The sequence below is a fragment of the Artemia franciscana genome, chromosome 15 (genome assembly GCF_032884065.1).
Source record: "Artemia franciscana chromosome 15, ASM3288406v1, whole genome shotgun sequence".
NCBI classification, from domain to species: domain Eukaryota; kingdom Metazoa; phylum Arthropoda; class Branchiopoda; order Anostraca; family Artemiidae; genus Artemia; species Artemia franciscana.
Genome location: NC_088877.1, coordinates 1,984,080 through 2,007,029, shown reverse-complemented (window position 1 = coordinate 2,007,029; position 22,950 = coordinate 1,984,080). Strand labels below are relative to the sequence as shown.

General features: G+C 35.1%; 1 protein-coding gene across 4 annotated transcripts in view; it reads right to left on the bottom strand.

Moving 5' to 3' along the window:
- The window catches only part of LOC136036697 (putative neutral sphingomyelinase), a 56,683-nt gene extending 38,658 nt beyond the window's left edge, over positions 1–18,025 (bottom strand). Inside the window, exons 1-4 of one of the 4 annotated variants that reach the window (XM_065719012.1) lie at positions 17,805–17,977; positions 16,021–16,136; positions 5,833–6,006; positions 5,138–5,324 (exon numbers count right to left, since the gene is read on the bottom strand). In XM_065719012.1, the coding sequence (XP_065575084.1) occupies positions 5,138–5,324; positions 5,833–5,969 (324 nt within the window). In that variant the 5' untranslated portion in view covers positions 5,970–6,006; positions 16,021–16,136; positions 17,805–17,977. Of the gene's footprint in view, positions 1–5,137; positions 5,325–5,832; positions 6,007–9,412; positions 9,496–10,366; positions 10,499–16,020; positions 16,137–17,804 lie in introns of those variants that run through there. The other 3 variants (XM_065719011.1, XM_065719014.1, XM_065719010.1) reach the window with 3 other exon arrangements.
- Between the last annotated feature and the right edge of the window lie 4,925 nt (positions 18,026–22,950).

Sequence of the window (22,950 nt, the reverse complement as noted above, 5' to 3'; positions counted from 1 at the left end):
GAATACATATATATTAAAAGGATACATGTATATTAAACCGACAACCTTTTTTTTTTTTAAGTGTTTTTTTTTTGCAAAAATATTTTTCCCGATCGGTCAGACCTTGTAATATTTCGTGTCGTCCCAAACCAAAAGGGCCTATTGAACTTTTCGATCAGAGAACACCCAAAAACTACAAGTTCTATGGCGACTTAAAATGGACTCATAAATTCCGAGCCTCCAATCGGCTTAAAAATCACAGTCCTGTAATTATCCTGTGCCAGGTGGACCCCCATGCAGAAAAACAAATCAATATCGGTCGGTAGCACCAAAAAGGATCCAAATTGGTCTCGTTTGTGAGACAATTAAAACCTACAGCGCATTTAAAAGTGCTGGACAGACAGGAAAGGGTAGACCTTAACGAAGAAAATGATTTTGAAGTTTGTCTGTACTTAACGAAGAAAATGATATTGAAGTATGACTCCTGATACTGGGCCAACAAATTTCGTTTTCACTGACTGGGCTAAACTTACAAGGAAGTCCTCTTGGTCCAGGGGACAAAGACGAAAAAAAATAACAAGGATATAAGGCAACAATGGGACCTCGGTGGAGAAATTCAGCTGTATTAATTCGTGACCCTAAACGAGACCAAATTGGCAGGGGCGGATCTAGAGAAAAATCTTGAGAGGGAGGGGGGCCATTGGACCAAGGGCGCCAATATTATTCGAGCGTACTAATAGGGGGTGTAGATAGCGTTTTCATCAGACCAGTTCGTTTGTGTGAATCTGGTTGGTGCTGATGTAAAATGACAAAAGAAACCTCTTTGAAAGCCAATAGTGTTTTCCTATAGCAGTAAAATGCGTATTAACAACAGACGCGAGCAGATTCTTTTATGAATAAATTATTATGGCTTCATTGAGATTTTCTGAATGAGTAGACCAGACTAATTTTTAATTTTTTTTCTTTAGAGTTGATAAAAAAAATCAATTAATAGGGAAACCTCTAATTTCTAAGAGCGGAAATACAGCTGTTTTTACAAGAGGTAGAGAATTGTCGATGTAGTCAATGACGAAAGGGAGGGAGATAAGGGCAATAAAAAAAATCAATAGTCTTCCAAGTTGTCTTGCAGGGACGATAGAGCTTGAGGTAATTAATACTTGTGAATCAGCAAGCCTACGTCGGCCTTATCAATCTGGGTAGTTTCTAACTTCCAAATTATTTTCGGATAACATAGACGACATTCCACTAGGACTTTGTCCTAGGAAGATCGTATTCTACCCTGTATCTTACTACAGTCAGGCAGCTCTATAAGACAGGGCATGTGAATTAGCTGTCCCAAATCGCACTTGGCAAACTGACATGTCCAAAACATTTCCCAGAACCCCTTTATAATGTGTCTCCCCTCCAGACCCGTCCTTATCATACCCCTATCAATGGCTCCTAGAAACTGTTCTCGAAGTCGATGGGCTCTTAAGAAAGTGAATAAAAAAATCTGCCAAAAAAACAATCTGAAACAAAAAACACAATCTGAAGATGAAGATCTAGCAAGCAAGTTTAACTATACGATTAATTTTTCCTGAAAAACGAGGTTTATCTAGTAATTTTATGACAAAATGATTCGTAAACTAATCATTCGAGGAGTTTCATGTCTGAATCTCTTGCAGATCAAGAGCAAAATCTTGGGTAAGGGGGGCCACTGGACCAAGCACGCCAATGTGACTCGAGGTTGGCACCAAATTAAAAAGACCAAGGGCGCCAATGTGACTCGAGGTGGGCACCAAATTAAAAAGTTAATTATAAAAAACATAAAAAATAAGAAAAATAACAAAATACGGGGGGGGGCAGAAATATCTGAGGGGAAGGGTCCCCCCCCCGACCTCATGGATCTGTTCCTGGCCTATATTGCTTTTAACTCTTTCATTCATCTAATTTCAACCAAATTAGTTATGTAGTTAAAATGAATAGATAGACAGATTTATCACACGAAAGCCCTATTGGGCCATTCGCTATTTAATTAGTCACAAAACTAAAATTAAGAATTTTTGAATTTTTGAGTGGGGAGTCGACAGGGGCAGTTCAAAAAAATTACTCCTTAACATAAATTAATGTTGTAAGTTGCATTGTCATATCCCCATAACTGAAGCCCAGACACCATACCCTAAATCGGCGTGCTCACAAGAAAGAGCATAAAACAAATCTGCCAAAAAAAGAAAAAAAGAAAACGCATTCTGAAGATGAGGATCTAGCAAGCAAGTTTAATTATATGATTAATTTTTCATGAAAACGAGGTTTATCTTATACTTTTATGACGAAATGATTCGTAAACTGATCGTGCGAGCAGTTTCATGTCTGAATCTCTAACAGATCAAGAGCAAAATCTTGGGTAAGGGCGCTGCTGAACCAAGGGCTCCAATGTGACTTGAGTTGGGCACCAGATTAAATAGTTTATTTTAAAAAAGCCTCCTCCGACTTCATGTATCTGTTCCTCGCCTAAATTGCTTTTAATTCTTTCATTCATCTAATTTCAACCAAATTAGCTATATAGTTAAAATAAATAGATAGATAGATTTATTCATACGAATAAACGACAATTTCCGGGTATTTTCGGATATTTTACCAAAATATCTTGAAATATCCTTCGATCCCCTTGCACATTCAGCCATCAGTCTTCATTTCCTTTCCATTCAATGCTCGTGTCCGGATTTTTTATTTTTATCCATTTCGAACTTTTAGCTACAAGGCTACTTTTCAATATGTCATTGTTAATAGACAAATAGCTATAACTGTGTTACTACGTTTATGAAAGCTGTTGAAGATACCCCTTTTATCTTCAACAGGTGTTTCTATTTTCGTGAAATAGGGGAAAGTTCCACGTTTGTAGACAAATCTTTGCAGCAATCAAAGATTTTTATGCCAATTTTGCAGAGATATATACTGAACCAGCGGAAGATAAATAATTTGTGTTCGTTTTAAGTTTCAACTTTGCTCTTTATATTCACAGGAAAGCAATTTTGCAGATATTTTGCTGTAAAGATAGCGAAACAGCCATGTGAAACGTGCCGTATAAAAAACTATACCATTCTTTAATGGGAAAGTGTCAAGGACTGTATAATGCGCCGATACAGTGCTCAAAAGCCTCTGATAAAGTCCAAGATTTAATGTCAAAAGCAGCTGATTGTTCCGAATTCCACTCGGTGGAGTTCTCGAAATAAAGATGTGAAAAGGATTCTCGAAGTGCGGGACAAGATATGGCAGGTTTGCACCGAACTAAACCTGCCGAAGTTGCCTAAAACTGCCAGGGCACAAGACAAGAACTGTTTTCTGGATACGCTGTTGCCGATGTTGATTGCATAAAGAAAGAAAATGATTGACATGAAACCAAACCGCTCTATCAAGCACGCACAAACTCTTGTGGAAGCGATCTTGGATGGTTTAGAGAACCAATTTGCAAACGCTTTTACAATGTAGCTAAGTAAACATAGTTTTAAGGAGCTAGCAATAGCAAGTGGAATCCACCACGTTTTCAATGGAAGATGGATACCAGGAGATATCCGTGACCGGATCATTAATGTGATTTCAGACGGAATAAAATATATTTTGCTATTCGATACTGACGACAGTTGACTGATTGTGATGCAGAGCTCCAGCAAAGTGTCATCGGTCAATTCCGATTACTTTTTATTTGCGACAGTAAAGGTGTTGGGACAAGAATGGATTCTTGTTTTGGCTGTAACATGAAAGTTCAGTTATTGAGGATCAGGGACGATAAAAACCATTTGATTGAGTCCTTGAAAGAATGTCCAGACATTACAAGAGTTTTCCAATAGTCCAATACTACCATAGGATCATCAGCTCCAGTAGAATGTTTTTCTTTCTGTTTGGGGCTCGGTATTCACTGTACACTAGAATCAGCTTGGAGATAAGAAGTTCGAGAAACTTTGGTTGTTGAAAGCAAACTCCCAAACTTTGATAATAATTTTATTTTTATTTCATCATAAACGGCATGCTTTGAGCAAAAAGCGTTTTGTAGCTAGAGTAATTTGTATTTTAAATACGTATTTTGTAATTAAATAAAATTACTTCCTGGTAATGTATTTCCCATTACTAATTAATTACTTTATGGTATTAGTAACTTGTATTTGCAATCAACTATATTTTAAAAGTATTTTCGACAACGCTGGGCCAGCCACACTTTTGTTTGTGTTCCTTGATTAGCACTATGATTTTGTTTTGTTGTTTATTTTATAACAAATAAAATACGCCATTCAAAATACAGATCCTTTTCAGTAAAGCACAAAAGACGCTCTTGCCGTAATAGGGTATAAGCGTGTGGAACCCCAATCTTATTTGTGGTAATTTCTGTTTGTTTCAGTTTGACATAACTATTCATTTTAATTTCTGTTCGCTTTACGTTTCATCCACTGATCTATAGTTAAACGGCGGATAGCCGTGGATCCACTGATCTACGGCTACTGATTCCAGTAGCCGATTGGAAATTTTTCGAAACTCTTCTACTATTAGGTAAACTTCGCTTAATTTCTTGAAAATGTCAAATCAAGTTCAACTTCTTTCTGACTGCTCTAAAGTCAACAAAGTCACGTGAGGAAAACATAATTATTAACTCAGTGTATAGTTTTAACTTTATTAACACTTTGAAAGCCGTCTATTGCAAATAAAAGGCGATAAACTTGTGTAATTAACAGCTAAATCTTACAATCAAGACAGGTCAAAATTGAATATACTAATAAATACCCAAATACTCTATAGCCTCCACCTGGAATCCTTTATTGAACAGAAAAAAAAGAAGAAAAATGCATTAAACAGACATTCAATAAAAAAAAGCAAGTTTTTTTTTACTTCAAGTAAGGAGCGACGTTAAAGCTCAAAACAAACAGAAATTATTCCTTATATGAAAAGGGTTGTCCACTCCTCAACGCCTCGCTCTTTACGCTAAATTTTGACTCTTTGTCATAACCCTACTTTTTAAACAATAAAAAAACTTTAGCGTAAAGAGCGAGGCGTTGAGGAGGAGACAACCCCCTTATCATATACTGAATAATTTCTGTTGGTTGTAAGTCAATATTGTTGTAGTCAGAATCTGGAGTTCTTTTGCCACTTAAACTCATGGGAAAATTGTGTTAAAAATATAGAAACTTACATGGGCAGTATAAACATTGATTTTGATTCCTTCATTTGTCACAACTTTACAATAGCCAACGCCCTTTCCTCCAAACCAGTCACCATGGTGAATCTTGTGAAAATAACCATTCACAACCCATTGATGGTAAAATGAATCAATAATTTTGAACTTTGACAAAACACAAAGGCCAGATCCAATAACACCGCTAGAAAATAAGTCAATAATAAATTTTCTAAAACATCATAATAGACAAAGAGGAAATTTTCTGTGATGAAAATGCTGGAAAATTAAATTTTTAAACTGTGTAGTTTTTTTCCTGATTTCCTCTCTTGAAAATTATGGGGACAAAAAAACGAACTATCTTTTTTTCTACCTTCTAATTTGAATAAGCTTTGCTATGCTAATATAAACACTTAAGGCTGATCCCTTGCACAAGATCTGGTCTGAAGGACCACTTCCTCTTGAGGAACACTCCTTTTTCTTGCTTTGCTGCAAAAATTCTATCCCATATTTTATTGTTTTATTTTTTATTTGGTACATCCTTTGTGAAAATTTGTGCAGCAACCAGACAATTATATATTATAATCTATTCAGTCACAGATTCATTGTGTAGCTCAAATAGCTTAAGTATAAGGTAAATAATTAATAGGTTTTACTCCTTAGAAATACATAAGTATTATCAAAGAGAAAAGATTGCATGACGATTCACATACCTATGGAAATATAGACTGTATGGTAAAACCGAACTGGCAACAACTCGAATACTTTCAAAGTCCTTCTTTACCCATACTTCTTGAAGAAGAACAAGATCGTATTTTCCAGATGAGATTTCCTCTGCTATTGCTTGCATACGCACCTTTCTATCTCTTGAGATACCAAGTATTCCCCTACAAAAACATAATAATATATTAAACCAAATACAAGGATTTTAAATGCTATAACTAGAAGTAGGCCATTCAGCAACTCCAAGTCATTGTAAACAAAGAAAAAAGGTATCTTGTATTGTCACAATTTTACTGGGGATATAAATTAGGTTAGGTTTTGACATTCAATACAGTAACAATTTGTTAAAGCCATTTTCTATCAAACAATCTTAATAAAACTACTGTTTTACCACAACACTGTGGCTTTTTTTGCATATTACAAAGTAATTGTCAAGATTTGACAAAAAAAAAACAGAAGGAGAAAGAACTCAAAATTTTTACAGCCCTAGAGGACTCCAGAACGAAAATAATAGCCTCTTTTATTGATACTATAACAAATATGCATTTAAGTAAGGTTGTATCTTTGCATGGTTGTCATTAGAGACATAATTACACTCACTGATAAAACTACTGGTTGCCATCATTTATGGGTTAAATTATTTTGTCTGTTTCAAACAATCCCTTTCAAATACTTTTTGTAGTACCATTTTCCAGAATAATAACCAATGAATCAAAACTACACTCACCAATAAAACTACCGGTTACCATCATGTATGGGTTAAATTGTTCTGTCTGTTTCAAACAAAACTTTCAAATACCTTTTGCAGTACCATTTTCCAGATTATAACAAAACATTTGTTTAATAAATCAAAACTACACTCACCAATAAAACTACTGGTTACCATCATGTATGGGTTAAATTGTTCTGTCTGTTTCAAACAATCACTTTCAAATACTTTTTGCAGTATCATTTTCCAGATTAAAAACAAAACATTTGTGTAATGAATCATTATTAATATGGACCTGAGTTGAGTCTCAGGCCACAAGGGTACATTACCTCAAAAGCGAAAATAGACGATTTCTAGATGAGTCTAGAAATCATTAAATCAAATTTTGATATTCTAGCAGCATTCCCCAGATTCTGCAAAACTTTCAGAGCATACAATATCATTTGAAAGATGTTTCAAGCGGTTATAAACTCAAGAAATATTCGAGCTGATTCTTCTATTCACTTCTGGGGGATGTAACTTGTAAGGGTGTCGCCTAGTAGCTCTATAATGCAAAATTTTGAAAACATACTCAGATCCACATCATCAGCTTGGTGGAGGTTTCTGAGTATATTCATTAGTCAGCCCTAAACCTACAGAGCTATAAACTTGGAAGGTGCAAACTATGCATTCACCAACTGTAAGGTAATCGTTTCAGATATAGAACTAACCTTGTTGTATATCTCTACAAGGATTTGACCTGCAACTTGTCAAAATGGTTTTATATTTATCCCTTGATAGGGGGCAAAACTCAACAATATGGCTCACTAATACAATATTTTACAGATGCGCAAACTGAGCTAACAAAATATAAGTTCCAGATGATAGAGATGAAAATTTGCACTTTTTTATACAAAAAGCTGTATGTTTATTTCAAATTTTTGCTTATTGTCAAAGTAGACACCGAATCTCTCACTATTTCTACTTGTTCTTGAATAAATATTATGCATGAAATTGAGCTTACTTGTTCGCATAAGAAGGTAAAAGAACTGTACTTCTGGGAGACTTTTGTGGTATTGGTAACTCCCCACCAGTTGGTGTACCAATACAACGTTTCCTAGGGACCCTGTATGGCATTTTCAGGGGGTGTGTGTGTATTAATTTTTAATGTTTTTTACTGGAGCCATTTGTGGACGAAACACAACATCACATAGGCACTCCTTCCTTTTTTTTACCCCTCTTTTTACATTTGTTTATTCTTTATTTATCAAACATTTTGTAGTAATGAACTGAAAGTAAGGAGCAACGCAGCCCAATAGTAAACAAAACTCTAGAAAATGAAATTTTGATATAAATAGATTTGCCAAAAGAATTGGCTTGTTATGCTCATTCCAAATATATAAAATTCCTCAAGTTTAGTGTTACCTATCAAAAGCTACACACTTGAGAAAATTTACCTGATTTTCAAAAAAAAAGGGAAACCCCCTGAAAGTCAAGAGATCTCAATGAAAATCATCTCATCAGACTCAGTATATCAGAGAGCCCTATTGCAGAGGTTTCAAGCTCCCATCTGCAAAAATGTGGAATTTTACATTTTTTGCCGGATTTTTTTTCTTTCTTTTCCCTGGGGTAATAGCATTGAACCAATAGTCCTAGAATATTGGACAAAGGCTCATTTAAACGGAAAATGAAAATTCTAGTGTTTTTAAGTGACCAAAAAATTGGAGGGCAACTAGACCTGCTCCCATCCCCTTTTTGTCCAATAACTACACCTTAAGAAATAACATGACCATCCCACCCATAGTCCCTGGGGATTAGTTATGAAACGTGCCCATTGTTTGCATATGGTATTTGTTATTGGGAAGTATGCATACATTTTTCAGGTGGAGTGGGGGGGTGTGAATTTTCTGCCAGGGGATTTTCCACAGAAAAAGTTTTCCATGAGTACAGAAGTTTCCAGGGGATGAACTTTACAGGGGAAATTTTATACTGGGGAATTTGTCACAATTCTTATATGAATTTCTTTTTATTACTCTTGCTTTCTCTTTACTGACTCAATTTTACATGTGGAGATATTAAGAGGAATTGTCTGGGGGAAATTTTTACCAGGTTGGAGTTGTCTAGAGTAGTTTTCCATAGGAGAGGGAATTTTTCACAGGAGAAATTCGCCATGGGTAAGTTTTCCATGGGATAAACTCCCCAGAGAGAATTTTCTGCAGGAGCAACTTTCTACTAGGGGTGGCATGGAAGTCTTTTCGAAATGATACTGCAATAAAAAAAATTTCACCTGGAAACATCCATAAAAAAATTTTCAGAGGAACTTTCAGCTAAAATGGAAGTGTCTGAGAGGAATTTTCCTGGTGGGGCGGTAATTTTATGTTAGAATAACTTTCCATGGAGGGATTGTCTGCAAGGAGAAGGAGTTTTCCATGGATGGGGAGTTGGATTTCCCTTCATTATTTAAAAACGATCAGACATTAAATAAAAAACAAGTTTTTAAAACTGAAAGTCAAGAAAAACATCTTAAATCATATGAGGGGAGCTGCCCCCTTCTCAATACCCTGTTCTTTATGCTAAAGTTTGACTTTCTGTCCTGATTCTCAAAGAATGACTCCTGAAAAACAATGGCCATTTAATTCGAATAATAATCTTTTTTTTTTAATTTCAATGTTATTCCTTAGTTTCAGCTGAAAAAACTTGTTTTTTTATTATTATTTAATCTATGGTAAAGGGAAGGAGCGCTTTATTCTAGGTGATAGAAAAGTTAGATTTCTTACTTTTTCTGTAAAATTAGCTTTGTTTTTTAATTGAAAACATCTTCAAGACAAACACTTGTTCCCTAATTCTCAAAGAAATTTTGGTTGAATAGTTCAAGCAAGTACCTGACTGATATGCTTGCTCCTAGAAGTCCTGATTGGCTACCAAAGCAGCTTGCAGGCACTTTTTCCATGTATGAGTGTATCTTGCCCAAAAATGTAGCTGCTCAACATCTTTTCAGGTGTCTCTTTACAGTATTTGGAAAAATAGGTGTCACCCGAAAACGCGGTATACTTGCCTAATTTGCAGTGATCTTGATGGGCTAGACCATTTCTTTTCAGGTGTCAGGGGCTAAATGAGCTAAGAGGGAGCTTTCTTGGGGTGGGTGGTCGTGAGCCCCTTCTTGGAACTTCGAAGTTGACGTCAAAAATAAATATAGTAGCAGTGGCAAATTTTGTCTGGAAGGGTCTTATTATTCGAAAGTTGATTGTTACATAATTTAGTTTGTTTGTTGTTATATATGTATGTATACGGCCTGAAAAATGGCTTTAAATACGGTCATTCATTCATTCATTCATCCTATTGCTGATACTGAAATCTTTTGTAACTGAAGAGTTCTGACAAAAACCCAGGATGGCTGTCTATGGATGTTTTCATTGTAAGAAGGTAAAATGTTAGTTTTCATTATTGAGGCAAGTAGATCTTATAAATAACAACATCCCCACCTTGTTTTGCTGGTCTTCTCTTACTTCATTAGCTTCCAGGTTTTAAACTCGTCATAAAAGACATCAAGGTTTCGCCGATCAGGTGATATTGTTTCCTGTCTGGCAGTTCTTATCATTTCCATCTGCAGCACAAATCACAAGTCTTCCAAACAACAGTAAGTCTCATGAATAACTTTCACATTCTTCTGGTAAGAATATTTGTTCTCATCAAAATAAGCAAGATCTAGGAAAAGCTTCCAAAAGCCACAAGCATCAAACATGGACATGTTAGTTTAGAGGAAAGTCAACTGGCAAGAATAAGCATCAACAAACATTTAAGACTTGTCAATGTCTCAACTGTTTCTGCTTACTTACTTCTGTGTTTTCTGGTATTGTTTTTTGTCAGGAGTCGGTCAAAGATTTTATCTGCATCTTGTAAATCATCAAGCTTTCATAAACCATTGCCTTGAATGCGTTTGTGTCTGTAGATACTTTTGATATCACAGCCTAGGGTTCAAAAAGAAAGAAACATGCAGGTTCCACTTTATATAAAGGAGCCACTGCTTTTGGTGGAGCTAAAGCTGCTCAAAACAATTCCCAGAGTAAACAGAAAATTAGAAAATATATTCACAGAAGAACAAAACTTCTTTTTAGTCAAAAACTATTATTTGGGAATCTATTCTACCTGTCTGTGATTTCGTAAAAATATAATGGAGAAATTAAGCTAAAACAAAAAAAAGAAGGATATTATCCTAATAGAAGTATATTAAGAATTAAAAGTAACAATTTAGGTCCATCCATTAAACAGTCTTGACTAAAAAACTGTGAGTAAATAATAATATGTGCTATAGTAACCAAAGGTGTATAAAAAAAAATTGATAACAATAAATATACCAAAGTGAATTGAACCAAGCAATAATAAAAAGGACGGCAGTAATATTGGATTAAAAAGAATAAATATCAATTTTTATAAAAATTCCTAATTTATCCAGAAGAACCTGAATGAATCTTGACGCATATGAAATTTCAGATTGGTTCATTTAGATCTGTACCAGTCCTGAAAAATCCTTGGTACTATCAGAGGTGACTGTAAATCTAGAATTTGGATAAACCCTTGTAACTAAATAAAAAAAATCCTAATTAGTTCTTAAAATAGCCCGGATAGATCACTAAATCCAAGTACATCTGTACTCACTTCAAGAAATGCATAAATAATACTTTACCATTAGGCAAATCAGAAAATTAAAAAAACAAACCATTAAATTTAGCTCAAGAATCCATAAATAATTATTTACCAAATAAAAGATCTAAAGCCAAACTGGCTAGCCATGAAAAAAAAAACAAAGAAATGAATATAAAGATGACAAGTGGGTCCATGACCAGTAAATGAAAACAAAGAGAACAAAAAATCAAACGAGTATTTCACGTGTATACAAAAAGGTGTCTTCAGCATAGAGAAAAAAAAGCTAAACACTAAAACCAAAAATAACTAGCAATATACATAAAACTAAAACATACAATATAGTTAGTCACATACACAATTGCCAGCTACCTATGTAAGACCAGAAAAGTAACTGGATTATAAGTTTAAGACAAAAATGAACAAGATTATATTATCGTGATGTTATTTTATGATAAGCTTTTGATGCTGCCAATTATTTAGGTTTGTTACTTGAACTAATGCCTTGGACATTTGGCAAGAGTTTTTTTTTAATATGGGTTTATTTTTTAAAACAATATTATAAATAGGATCAAAATTTATATTACCATTATCTCTATTAATTGATAAGTCTGTAAAAATATGTTTTTTTTATGTCTAATGCTTTCATAGCCTGCTGAGTGAAACTTCTATCATTGAAATGGCTGTTGAACTAGATCTATGTTGCATAGGCAACGTGAGGTGTTATGGCAACCTTTGTTCGGCTTTGCCAAGTAAAGTGTTGCAAGAGCAAACTTTGGTTCTGTTTTCTTGCTTTGACTAAACACTGAAGTTGTTAATCTGTAAGGATCTTACAATAAATACTAGGTACACCAACTCGCAAAAGTTGCAAAACCCTCATTGCAACTAGCAGAAGTTGCAATCCTCTCATTGCTGAAGATGATTATGAGCTAACAGCCAACTGTTGATTAAAACTCCACTATTTATCTCACAATTGGTATTGGCCTATTTTTGGTTTCAGTGTGTACCTTACTACTGAAGTTTCAGTAGTTTCAGACTGAACTTTCAAACTGTTATATCTCATGAAGGAATTTTTCTACCAAAAAATGGGTGATATATACTTTGATCAGCTCACCAGGAGCTATTGACTACAGTCAAAAAAACTTATCAGTCTTATTTCAAAAATGCTGTAGACCAAGTTTCTAATGTCTTCGCTTAGAAGGGAGCAAAGGATAAACTCTAATTTCTTTAGCAATGAGATAACTTTTAAAGTTTAAAAGGCAAATCTGATATCATTTCTGTATTGGCCTATTTTTGGTTTCAGTGTGTACCTTACTACTGAAGTGGTCAACCCCTTTAAACTGGTATATCTCATGACGGAATTTTTCTACCAAAAAATGAATGGCATATACTTTGATCAGCTCATCAACAGCTAACGACTGCCATCAAAAAAAAATCTATCTGTCTTAGTTCAAAAGTTGACTTTTTTGCCATAGGCCAAGTTTCTAATGCCAACAATTAGTAAGGAGCAAAGGATAAACTCTAATTTCTTTAGCAATGAGAGAACTTTTTAAGAGGCACATCTGATAACATTCCTCTACTGCAATCCCAAGTGCAAAAAACCAATTGATAAACTCAGCTGAAATCATGAGCAGAAAAGGCTAGAAACAATAGATGGCAGCACTTTCAGTCCCCACTTTCTTGTTTCTATAAATTTTTCTATTTATCACACAAAGAAGATACATTGGCTGTGGGGCTGGGTAACTGCTGTATATATTTAACACTTATAGATTTTAGTCCATCTTCAATTTGAAACTAATGCCTGCCTGCTTGCCTGCTAGAACAGAACTTTCCACTTGAAAGCAGAAACATGGTTTGATGAAACAAAAGCTTGGCTGCATAACTTCAGATAGTTCTCTTTGACATAGGCTATAAAACTCCAAGTCACTTCACACACTATATGTCTGACCCAAGGACATACAAAAACCATCCTTTTAGGCCCCAGGCAAGAGTTCTATGAAGTTTTCCAAAATACTAAGTCATATTCATCAATCCAGCCTAAGGTCCACATTTTCCATAAAAACCGCAGAGGTTAAACCCTTACCACTTACTAGGAACAAGCTGAAATTGGGGTGCTAGAAAAAAAAAACAACAAGACCAAAGTGTTGCTCTTGCAACACAATAATCTCTTACACATTTAAAACAAGATAAAGACCTTACCATCACCAAAGCTGATAAAAGCAAAACAATCATCATAGTAGATAACAGTGATTATGAACAAAAAATGAAAGCTATTATGTCAGATGAGGTTACTTACAAAAAAAACTGGGTTTTGATCCCACTGAAAAAACACAGAAGAAACACAGCCTGAATTAGAAGTGTTCAAAAGGAACTTAAAATAACTTCTCAATTTCACAATAAATTTTTCCCTAGAGGTTGTTAAGCATCAGAAATTTATGGTTTGCCTAAGATCCATAAGAATAATGCTCCTTGCCCGATTGTATTGACTATTCATTTACCAGTTCCAAATTATTAAAATGGTTGGCAACAACATTTCACCCACTTTTAGGGACTCTAACATCTTATTTAAAAATTCAAATGATGTTGTTAATAAATGTTAAAAATCGTCACATGGATGACAATACAATTCTCTGCACTTTTGATTTTGTATCTATGTATACAAATCGCAATGTAAAAAAAACGAGAATTCATGTTACAAAATAAAATGCAAAAAAAAATTTGAATTATTATTAGATGTAACTACAACAAGCATGGACATCAAAGTTCTCAAGAAACAGGTCTTGTTGGTCTACAAGTATTCCTTATATTTTCAGTTTTAGAGGGGATTTTATCACCAGTAGTGCCATTGATAATAAATTATTGTATTTGAGGAATATTATATTTTGCAATGGATATCCTGTAAAATTTGTAAATGAAATAATAAAGAAAAGAAGAGTGTCAACTTCTGGACACTCAAGAATATCAATTCTTGGTGAGAAACTTAAATAGACTTTATTGAAACATAATATTGCAACTTGCCTTAAATCAATCAGTCCATTGAGTAGCTTTCTAAATTCTAGGAAAGATAAGACAGGTAGCATTTTGGCAAGAAGTGTACAGCATTCCTTGCTCATGGAGTAAACTTTACATTGGTTAAATGCACCAACAATTTGTGGAACATTTCATTGAGTACCAGAATTCAGTTGATAATGCTTTAAGACTTACAAAACTTCCTTAAAGTTCTATTTCAGGTTTAGTACAACATATTTTTATTATCCAGACCATTTTGTACAGTTTGAGGAAGCAACAGCCATTTCCAAGGAAAATGGTTTTACTCAATGGGCTATGGAAGCATTAAAAAAAACATATTTTCACAGGTTTATCAATTAACAAAGGTTCTGGAAATGTAAATAATGATCTTATTTACAATATTATCTTTAAAAAATGAACCAATATTCAAAAACAAAGTCTTGTAAAATGTCCAAGGGATTAGTTCAAGTAACAAACCTAAACAACTGGCAGCATCAAAAGCTTATCATAAAATTATGTTGCATTAATATAATCTAGTTCATTTTTTTTCTTTTAAATTTATAATCCAGTTACTTTTCTGGTTTTGTGAAGGTAGCTGGCAAGTGTATATGTGAGTAATTGTGTATTATATATTTTAGTTAGACTATTTTAGTTTTATATATATTTTTTATGTCTTTTTAGTTTTCAAAGCCATCAGCCATCAAGAGCTAGATGAGCATTCCTGCAAATATTAGGAAACTTGCTACAATTCATAATGTTGCAAAATTGGTTAGACAATTGATCACATTGGCTATTGACAATATATTCACAAGGTTTAGCATGCCAGGACTATACCCACCAAATGAAGATGCATTTCTGATCATAGGTTTTAACTTTCAGGCATTACAGATTGCCCTATGAATGATCTAGAAATAAAATAACTGTTAGTCCCATGCAATGTTCCTGAGCAAAGTCATAGGAGATCAATCTTAACTAACAGACAGTCTTTAGACTTCTTTGTTAGGCCTTCAACATCAAAAAATCAGGGCAGTTCATCTCCTTCCTTTACAAATAGACTTATTGTATCCCTGGGGGGAATCCAGCCTTATCCCAAGACTCTACCCGGAAAAAAACATGCAAGGGAAATCTCTAAATTTGATTGACACTCCAGAAAAAAAACCACCTTGGAGCACAAAACTTAGAAAAATCTAAAAAAAAAATCCAAAGAAAGTAGCCAAGTCTAAATATTAGGAAGAAGTTATTTCTTCCCAATAGAGTTCATTTGCAATCCAATGCAAATGAACCAGAATTTTTTTAATTACATTTATTATGGGTTCAAGGTATGACCAGATTCAATGTACAACACCCATTTTATACATTGAACTGAACAAGATTTTATTTTCCAAGAGCAATTTTCTAAACTGAAAACTTTTTTCAAAACTAGAAAAAAAATGTGTATTAAATAGGCCTAACTAGTATCAAACAATGACAGGGGCTTAATTAAAATAAAAATAAAATATATATTTAAGGTTCAACACAATCCCTTACTTTAAGAAATATTCCTATATACTTACTTATTGTTCCTTAAGATCTACTAATGAACCTTACCCCCTTAAGTTCAAATATATATTGTATATATACACTAAAATTTTCATATACCAAACTTGCTGTTGTCTTGCATGTTTACCATTAAATTAATATTAGAAAAGAAGATGAAACTCAGACTCTAAAGGTATGTCTATTTCTTAACTATTTAATTAGTGAGTTTATCTGAACATTTACCCTATATGGACTATTAAAGATGATGCCTTTTCCTATTATTTTTGGCTATAGAAAAGGGTCAAATTGGTGAAATACTTACTAATTGATTTTAATTACATTAGGTTCATGGTGTACAATCTACAGGCATATATTCTTCATGATCCAATTGAATAAACAGTATAGATGTATGAGCAATCCACCACATAAGGAGACATGCTGAAAAAACAACTCTTACTTCATAATATTTACAATTGCCCTAGTTAATATATTTTGTAGTGGGAGTACCTTTATCTTCACTTCTTTCCTTATTTTTCTAAGATATTCCTGAATTTCTTAGAACCTCCATATTAACAAAGTATATACACCCACCCCCAAACATGAAAATATATATACTCAAAATTATACTCTGAATCTAAATATAGCCTAGTCTTCACTTGCATCACAAATGAACTTTACCCCTACCCCTAAATAGGCTATAGCCTATCCAAATCAGGGTATGCCTACATATTTTCACATTAGGGGGATGATAGTATATACTCTGTTAATATATACTACTACTAATAACTCATTGCAGCACCAAGCCACTTGAGGCCAACACAGCTACACACACTCCTCCTCCAACCTAAACTATTCAATGCCTCCCTCTTTAAACCTTCCTAGGAAGTTCCCATTTCCTTTAAATCTTTATTTATGACATCCTCCCAACCCAGACAAGGACAACCTGCTTTCTGTATAGCCCCAGACAGTTGGCCAAAAAGGATAATCTTCAGCAATATTTCATCCTTTATCTGCACAATGTGGCCTAGCCATATCAACCTTTCTTTCATTCTAGCCCTAAAAAGCAGGATTGAACCACATTTTTTTATAACCTACTGTTTGAAATATGGTCAGTCAGCCCAGTGCCCAGAACAATCCATAGGCAATTTCCCTGGAAAACATCTAGTAAATTTTCATCTACTTTTTGGAGCACCCATGCTTCAGAGCTATATTTGACCACTGTCATCACTGTAGCTTCCAATATTCTAATCTTGGTTTGGAGACTTATCTTTCTATTCTTCCAAACTTTTTTTAACTGTGAAAAAACACCCTGAGCCTTAGCAATTCTACTTTTAACATCTTCACTGCTCCCACTGTCTTTACTAATAATACTACCAAGGTAAGTGAAGCTGCCAATCAATTTTCTCATTACTTAATGCCTAATTTTCATCTTCACTTATTCCTAGCCTTAGTGACTTAGTCTTCCTCACATTAATTTTCAAGCCTATTCAAGCACCCTGAACTCACAAATCTCTAAAAATTCATTCATTTTGCTCACACTTTCATCTAATATGCTTAAATCATCAGCATAATCTAAGTCTAGGAGTGTTTTCTTCCTAGTAGTAGTAGTACATATAGGCCTATATATAGGCTATATGTTGTTTTGCTGAAAATGCTGTTTTTTTCAATGGGTTGCTCCCATCATGTAATCTTATTATTATTTGAAACCTTATCAATTTAAAAGGCCTCTAGAGTCCCTTTGGCTTAAACTGGAATGTAAAACCCATGTGGTCAGTAGGGGGAGGAGTTGCATTCAAATGTGCCTAAGGTCCTAATCTTTACAGATCATTTAACTAGCAACTTAATCAAAGATCAGAAAATTTATACCCTAATATGTGCCTATTGGATTAGCCAACCGGCCAACAAGTATTATGAGCCTTGGAACCCAGCTGGGCAGGGATAACACCAGATGGCTAATTTGACAGTATATAATACTGGTTGGCTAATTAAAACTTTATCCCCATAATAGCCACATGGTGGATGTCTGGCTAAACCTATTCAGAATAAAAAATACATAAGAATTATGCTTATATTAGGCCTACAAGCTAATAGGTAACAAATTCCTACCAGCAATTCAAAGTAAACACACTGACCAACATGTTCTACAGATACATGGGTCTTAAGTCTCCAAACATTTGCTTCTTCTTTGAATGCCAAGCCTTCTGGAGTTCACTGTAGTCTCCTTTTGGCTTCACGACGATTTTGAATCTGCAGGTCATGATGGGTCAGGAATAAAGCTTGCTACCATCTCTGTGATCTACTCACACACGCATATATCTCTTAAGGAAAGCGAAAATACTTTTGAATAGATGTCTTTCAGTGTTAGCTGGTAGGCTTGAGAGCAGCGACAAGTTGATGCCAGGGTGGAGGTTTGCCTCACTGAAGATTGTCGTAATGTTGATTACTTCCTACTGGATGCATTGACATTCAAAAATCGGGTGGCTCAATGATTCTAAAATAGAGTTGTAAAGCCTGCAATATGGACCGGCTCGTTTATGCCAAGTAAACTTCTCTTTTTTCATGATCAACGAGTTGATTTTGATTCTATAGTAAAGGATATTGTCTGCCCTTAGTGGAAACAAGGATGGAATGAGTGTTTTGATTTTCTTCAAGGAACTCTTCTTCTGAGTATGTCTCTGAGGGTCTGGGCCTTCAAATTGGGGTTGTTTGGATCACATAAGCAGCTACTAGCTAGCTGGTCTGCAACCCCATTATATTTGATGCTTTGGTGGCTGGGAATATGATGGAACTTGACTTCAATAAGGCTAGTTTGGAGACTGATTAATTGATCTCTGATTGTCCTCAGGTCAGTACACATGGCACTCCAATGGATATAATCAATGAGTTGAATGGCACTTTTGGAGCCTGATAGCAATACTGCTTTTTTGAAACCTTAGTTCCTCCAGAGCCATCGGTGGCACATAGGGCGTCGACAAAGCCTTTCCATTCATCCCACTTTGATGCTGCAGCGATGACGTCGTCCCATTCAGGTAGCAGTGAGGTACCAGCCGTCCTCAGATCTTAGTCATATTTTCGTCTCAATGTATTTTTGGGGTGGCCTCACTTTCTTCTACACTCTGGCTTCCATTCATAGGCTGTTCGAGGAAGGCAACTCTATACGAAGAACGTGTCCCAGGTATATCCACCGCCTTCTTTTCAGCAGCTCAGTGACTGGAGGTTGACCTGTTTTTCTGCATCTATCTACATTTGTAATTTTTTGTTGCCAGCTAGTATTCAAGATTCTTCTGAGACACATATTTTCAACTGCGAAGAATCTTTTCAATCTGGCTGTTTATTTTCCAACATTCACTTGCGTAAAGGAGAATTGAAAGTAAATTAATGTTGAAGAGTCGGAGCTTCAGTCGCATTGAATATTTGTTACCTCTCCAAATAGGCTACAATCTATTTGAGGCACCTGTAGCTTGTCTAATTCTACGTTTAATCCTTTGGAAACTGGTGGATTAATATTGATTACCTTTAAAGCCTCTTTTATGGCTGATAGCTCTGCCGTAAGGATGGAAGTATTATCAGGAAGTCTGGTTTATATTCAGTGAACAACTTGGGATAACAGAGGCAGTGCCACATTTGCTGCCTTTAACTGAGCCATGAGTGTAAATTTGGGGAGAATCTGGATACAAAGTGGTCATTCTCTCCTGAAAAACTGCCTGAATTTGGATTGGCAGGAAAGTTGTCTTTTGGAAGGGTATTAACTCTAATGAAATGCTTGGAGGTGACATTTGACAACTTGGGGAGACAAGAAAATGGCTGAAACAGGGTTAGTTAAGTTTCAAAGATGAGATAAGCTCGTTAAATGTTTTCCATGACCTTATAGATGTCAAACTATGCGAGATACCATCTTTGGCAAAACTGAGCTTACAAATGTCGTGCTCTTGACCCATAGCTTGTACCTTGCTGCAACATTTGATGATTAGTGTATTCCGTCTTTCTAAAATAGAAGGTAGACCGGGAAAGTGTTTCATTTTGCTAGAGGTGCATTGAGAATGAAGCCCTAGGGTAATTTTGCTAGCCATATTTTAGATTGTTTCTAATTTGGCTATATTAATCTTACTACATTGTCCATATGATTCAATGGCATACTCAATCTTTGAACAAATAAATCTCTTGTATAAAATTAAACAGTATTTATTGGGAATTCGCCCACTTTGACCCCGCCAGGCGTTTAAGGATGAATAATCTTCGTATACATGATTTTTTTACACAGTTGATTTGATTTTGCCAAGTCAGTCTTGGATCGAGGTTTACTCCTAGAAATTTAGGTGCTACACCATAATCTATTTCCACATTGTTGACGAACAATTTTGGTTCTATGAAGGACTTTTTGTTGTGGAGTAAAATTGAATTTGTCTTAGACTTGGAAATAGGTAGAATAAATGCAGCAGAAAAAGCTACTAACTCCTCTAATGTTAATTTAATTCTATTGGCAATAATATTTATATCTCTACCTGCTGACCAAAGAGCTAAGTAGTCTGCAAATTCAATCTTGAATCTTAATCACTGCTGATCAGTAGCTCACTTAAAACTAATAGGATAAGAAAGGGACTGAGCATGGACCCATGTGGAAGCCCAACATACGAGGCTGAAATACTGGATAGCTCACCTTGCACCTGGACTTTGTATCTTCTATCAAAAAGATAATTGAAGAGGAATGTAATGACTTGGTCCGGAAAATTTCACCTTTTTAGAATTTGACAAATGATATTTTTGCAAACGTGTTCAAAAGCCGATTCAAAGACAACTAAGACTGCTATTATGATCTCACCACCATTTATAGCATTTCTTGCAGCTGCTTCAAGCTGGATTACATTATTTACAGCACTATGTCCCTTACGAAAACCAGCCTGGGAATTAGGTAGAATTCTATTAATTTCCACAAACCATTCTAACCTCCTATGCACCATCTTTTCGAAAAGTTTCCTAAGGACCGGTAGTGCTGAGATAGGCCTGTAGAAATCGATTAAATCTGGAGATTTAAATGGTTTCTATTCTTGATTCTAATTGAGAATGTAATTGTCTGTTTCCATATCCTTGGGAATATTTTGTAGTCCATGCGTAGTTAAATACATGAAGTAATGCATCATGAAATGTTTCTCCTGAATTTATGATCCATTTAATGATTATTTTGTCTTCTCCTGACGCTGAAAAGGAATCGAACACCCTTAAAGCCTCCCTCAGCTCGGATTTGGTAAACATACATACAAGTTGCTTCTTGAATTTGTCTTCCCATGAAACTTGTAAACTCTAGGCCTTCCTCTATATACGGTGGGAGCCTCTTTTTGAAATAAATGGTAAATGCTTTGATAATGTCTTTGTCGGTCTTTAAGTGGTTTTCATTGTTGCAAGACAGGGGATTTTTGAATTATAAGTTTTATTTTATTGCTTGCCATAAATAATTTCGGATGAAAAGTTATCCCAGGCTGAGCGCTTGGCCTTCGAAACTGTTTTCTTCACTAAAGCTTCAGCTTTCCTAAGAGCAATGCAAGTTTCTTGGCTTTCGATGCATCTAGAAAGTATTTCTTCCTTTCTTTTTACTTAAAACTGCACTTCTGCAGTCTTGACTTCACCAGATTTTGATAGACTTCTTTAATAAAGAAATGGGCATTTGGTCAGAGAATTTCTTGATTGAATTTTCTGCTTTTGTTAAGAGTGTCACTTAGTTTTTTGACTTAAATTTCAATATCTTGCTCTAAGTTGATAGTAAAGTAATCAGTGCTATCTAATTAGTTTTTCAAGAGGGCCCAGTTTGATGTCTATAGACTGAATTTCATTGCTGGGAAAACAGGACTGTATTTTGCTGCATGAATTTCGATAAGGGTTGCAGTATAGTCGGTCTAAAGATCTAGGACAAGAGAAATTTGCATTTCAGACTCAAGCCATGTTGGACCAATCTGCAAATCAATCGTTGATGTACTATTATTCCTAATATTGTAGTAGGTGGGGAGACAAAACCGAGTTAGAACCATGAAATTGTTAGAGGTGAGGATAAATTCTTTTATGTTCTTACCCGCAATGTTGGAGTATACACAATTTTGCCATGTAGGACTATGAGCATTAAACTCACCAAAAATGAAAGTATTTTTATGTCTTGTTTCTTCTTCAAGCACGGTTTTAATATAATTGCTGTCACTAAGATTGTAAACTGGTGAGTATGTTAAGGTATGTCTATCTTGGAGATTTAAATTCATACCAACCACATCGATTTTATTCGGGCACTCCCTTGGGCCTATTGCTGAATGCGATATATCCTTTTTCATGAGGATTACCACTCCCCTCCTTTCCTTCCGGTTGATTTGTCCTTTCTATAAAGATGGAACAGAGGTATAACTACTTGCTTGAGACTGTGTAAATTTGTTTCCTGGAGGCAAACCAGACGAATATAATGGCTATTTATTTAGTCAATCAGTTCGTTTTCAACTATTTAGAGACAAAATGTTCCATTGCAAAATCTTGAAACTATTTATGGCTGGTAAATATTTCCTCTGTGTTTTCTTCTGAAGACATAAATTCCGAGTTATCATCCTTTGTCACTGAGGGAGCATTGTCCCTTCGTGTTTTTTTTTTTTTGTCTTTTTGGATGTCTCTTCTTAAAACCAGTGGAATGATGACTTGAGAAGGCCTTGGTTCTTTGTCCTGTCTGGACTTGCTGACTACTTTTTGAGAACCAGGAGGAAAGATCTTCATTCCTAAGTTTTTTAAATTCGGTGTTTGCATATCTCCAAACTCATTGGCCTAAAAGTATGGTAATTGCTCTCATTGTTAGAATAGCTTTAACTTGCTTTGACTCTCCAGAGGTCGGGATGAGGTGATTTAGTACAAAAAATAGCCCACTTTTTGGAATTCGAAACTATTTATCTGATCAACAACTTCAAGTGTTTGAGAAGTTTTTTTTATTTCCCCAGGTCTTACCTTTGGCCAACTAGGTTATTCCTGGAACATCTGCGTTATTGTTTTACCCGTGAGGGCGTTTGTAAAGGAAGTGCTTGCATAATGATAAGCTGGGATGTTGGGATTTTTTGTACTCCTCTTTAATTTGGTGGGAATGGCACTTGGCTTTGGATTGTTTGGTATATTAGCTGTGACGATTGAGAAAAGAATATTCTGCTCAGTTGAGGTTCTCAAAACGTCCGGACGTTGATGCATGTGCACACATCAGGTGGATTTGCTTAGAGCAGCATCTATCATGAGGATATCCAAA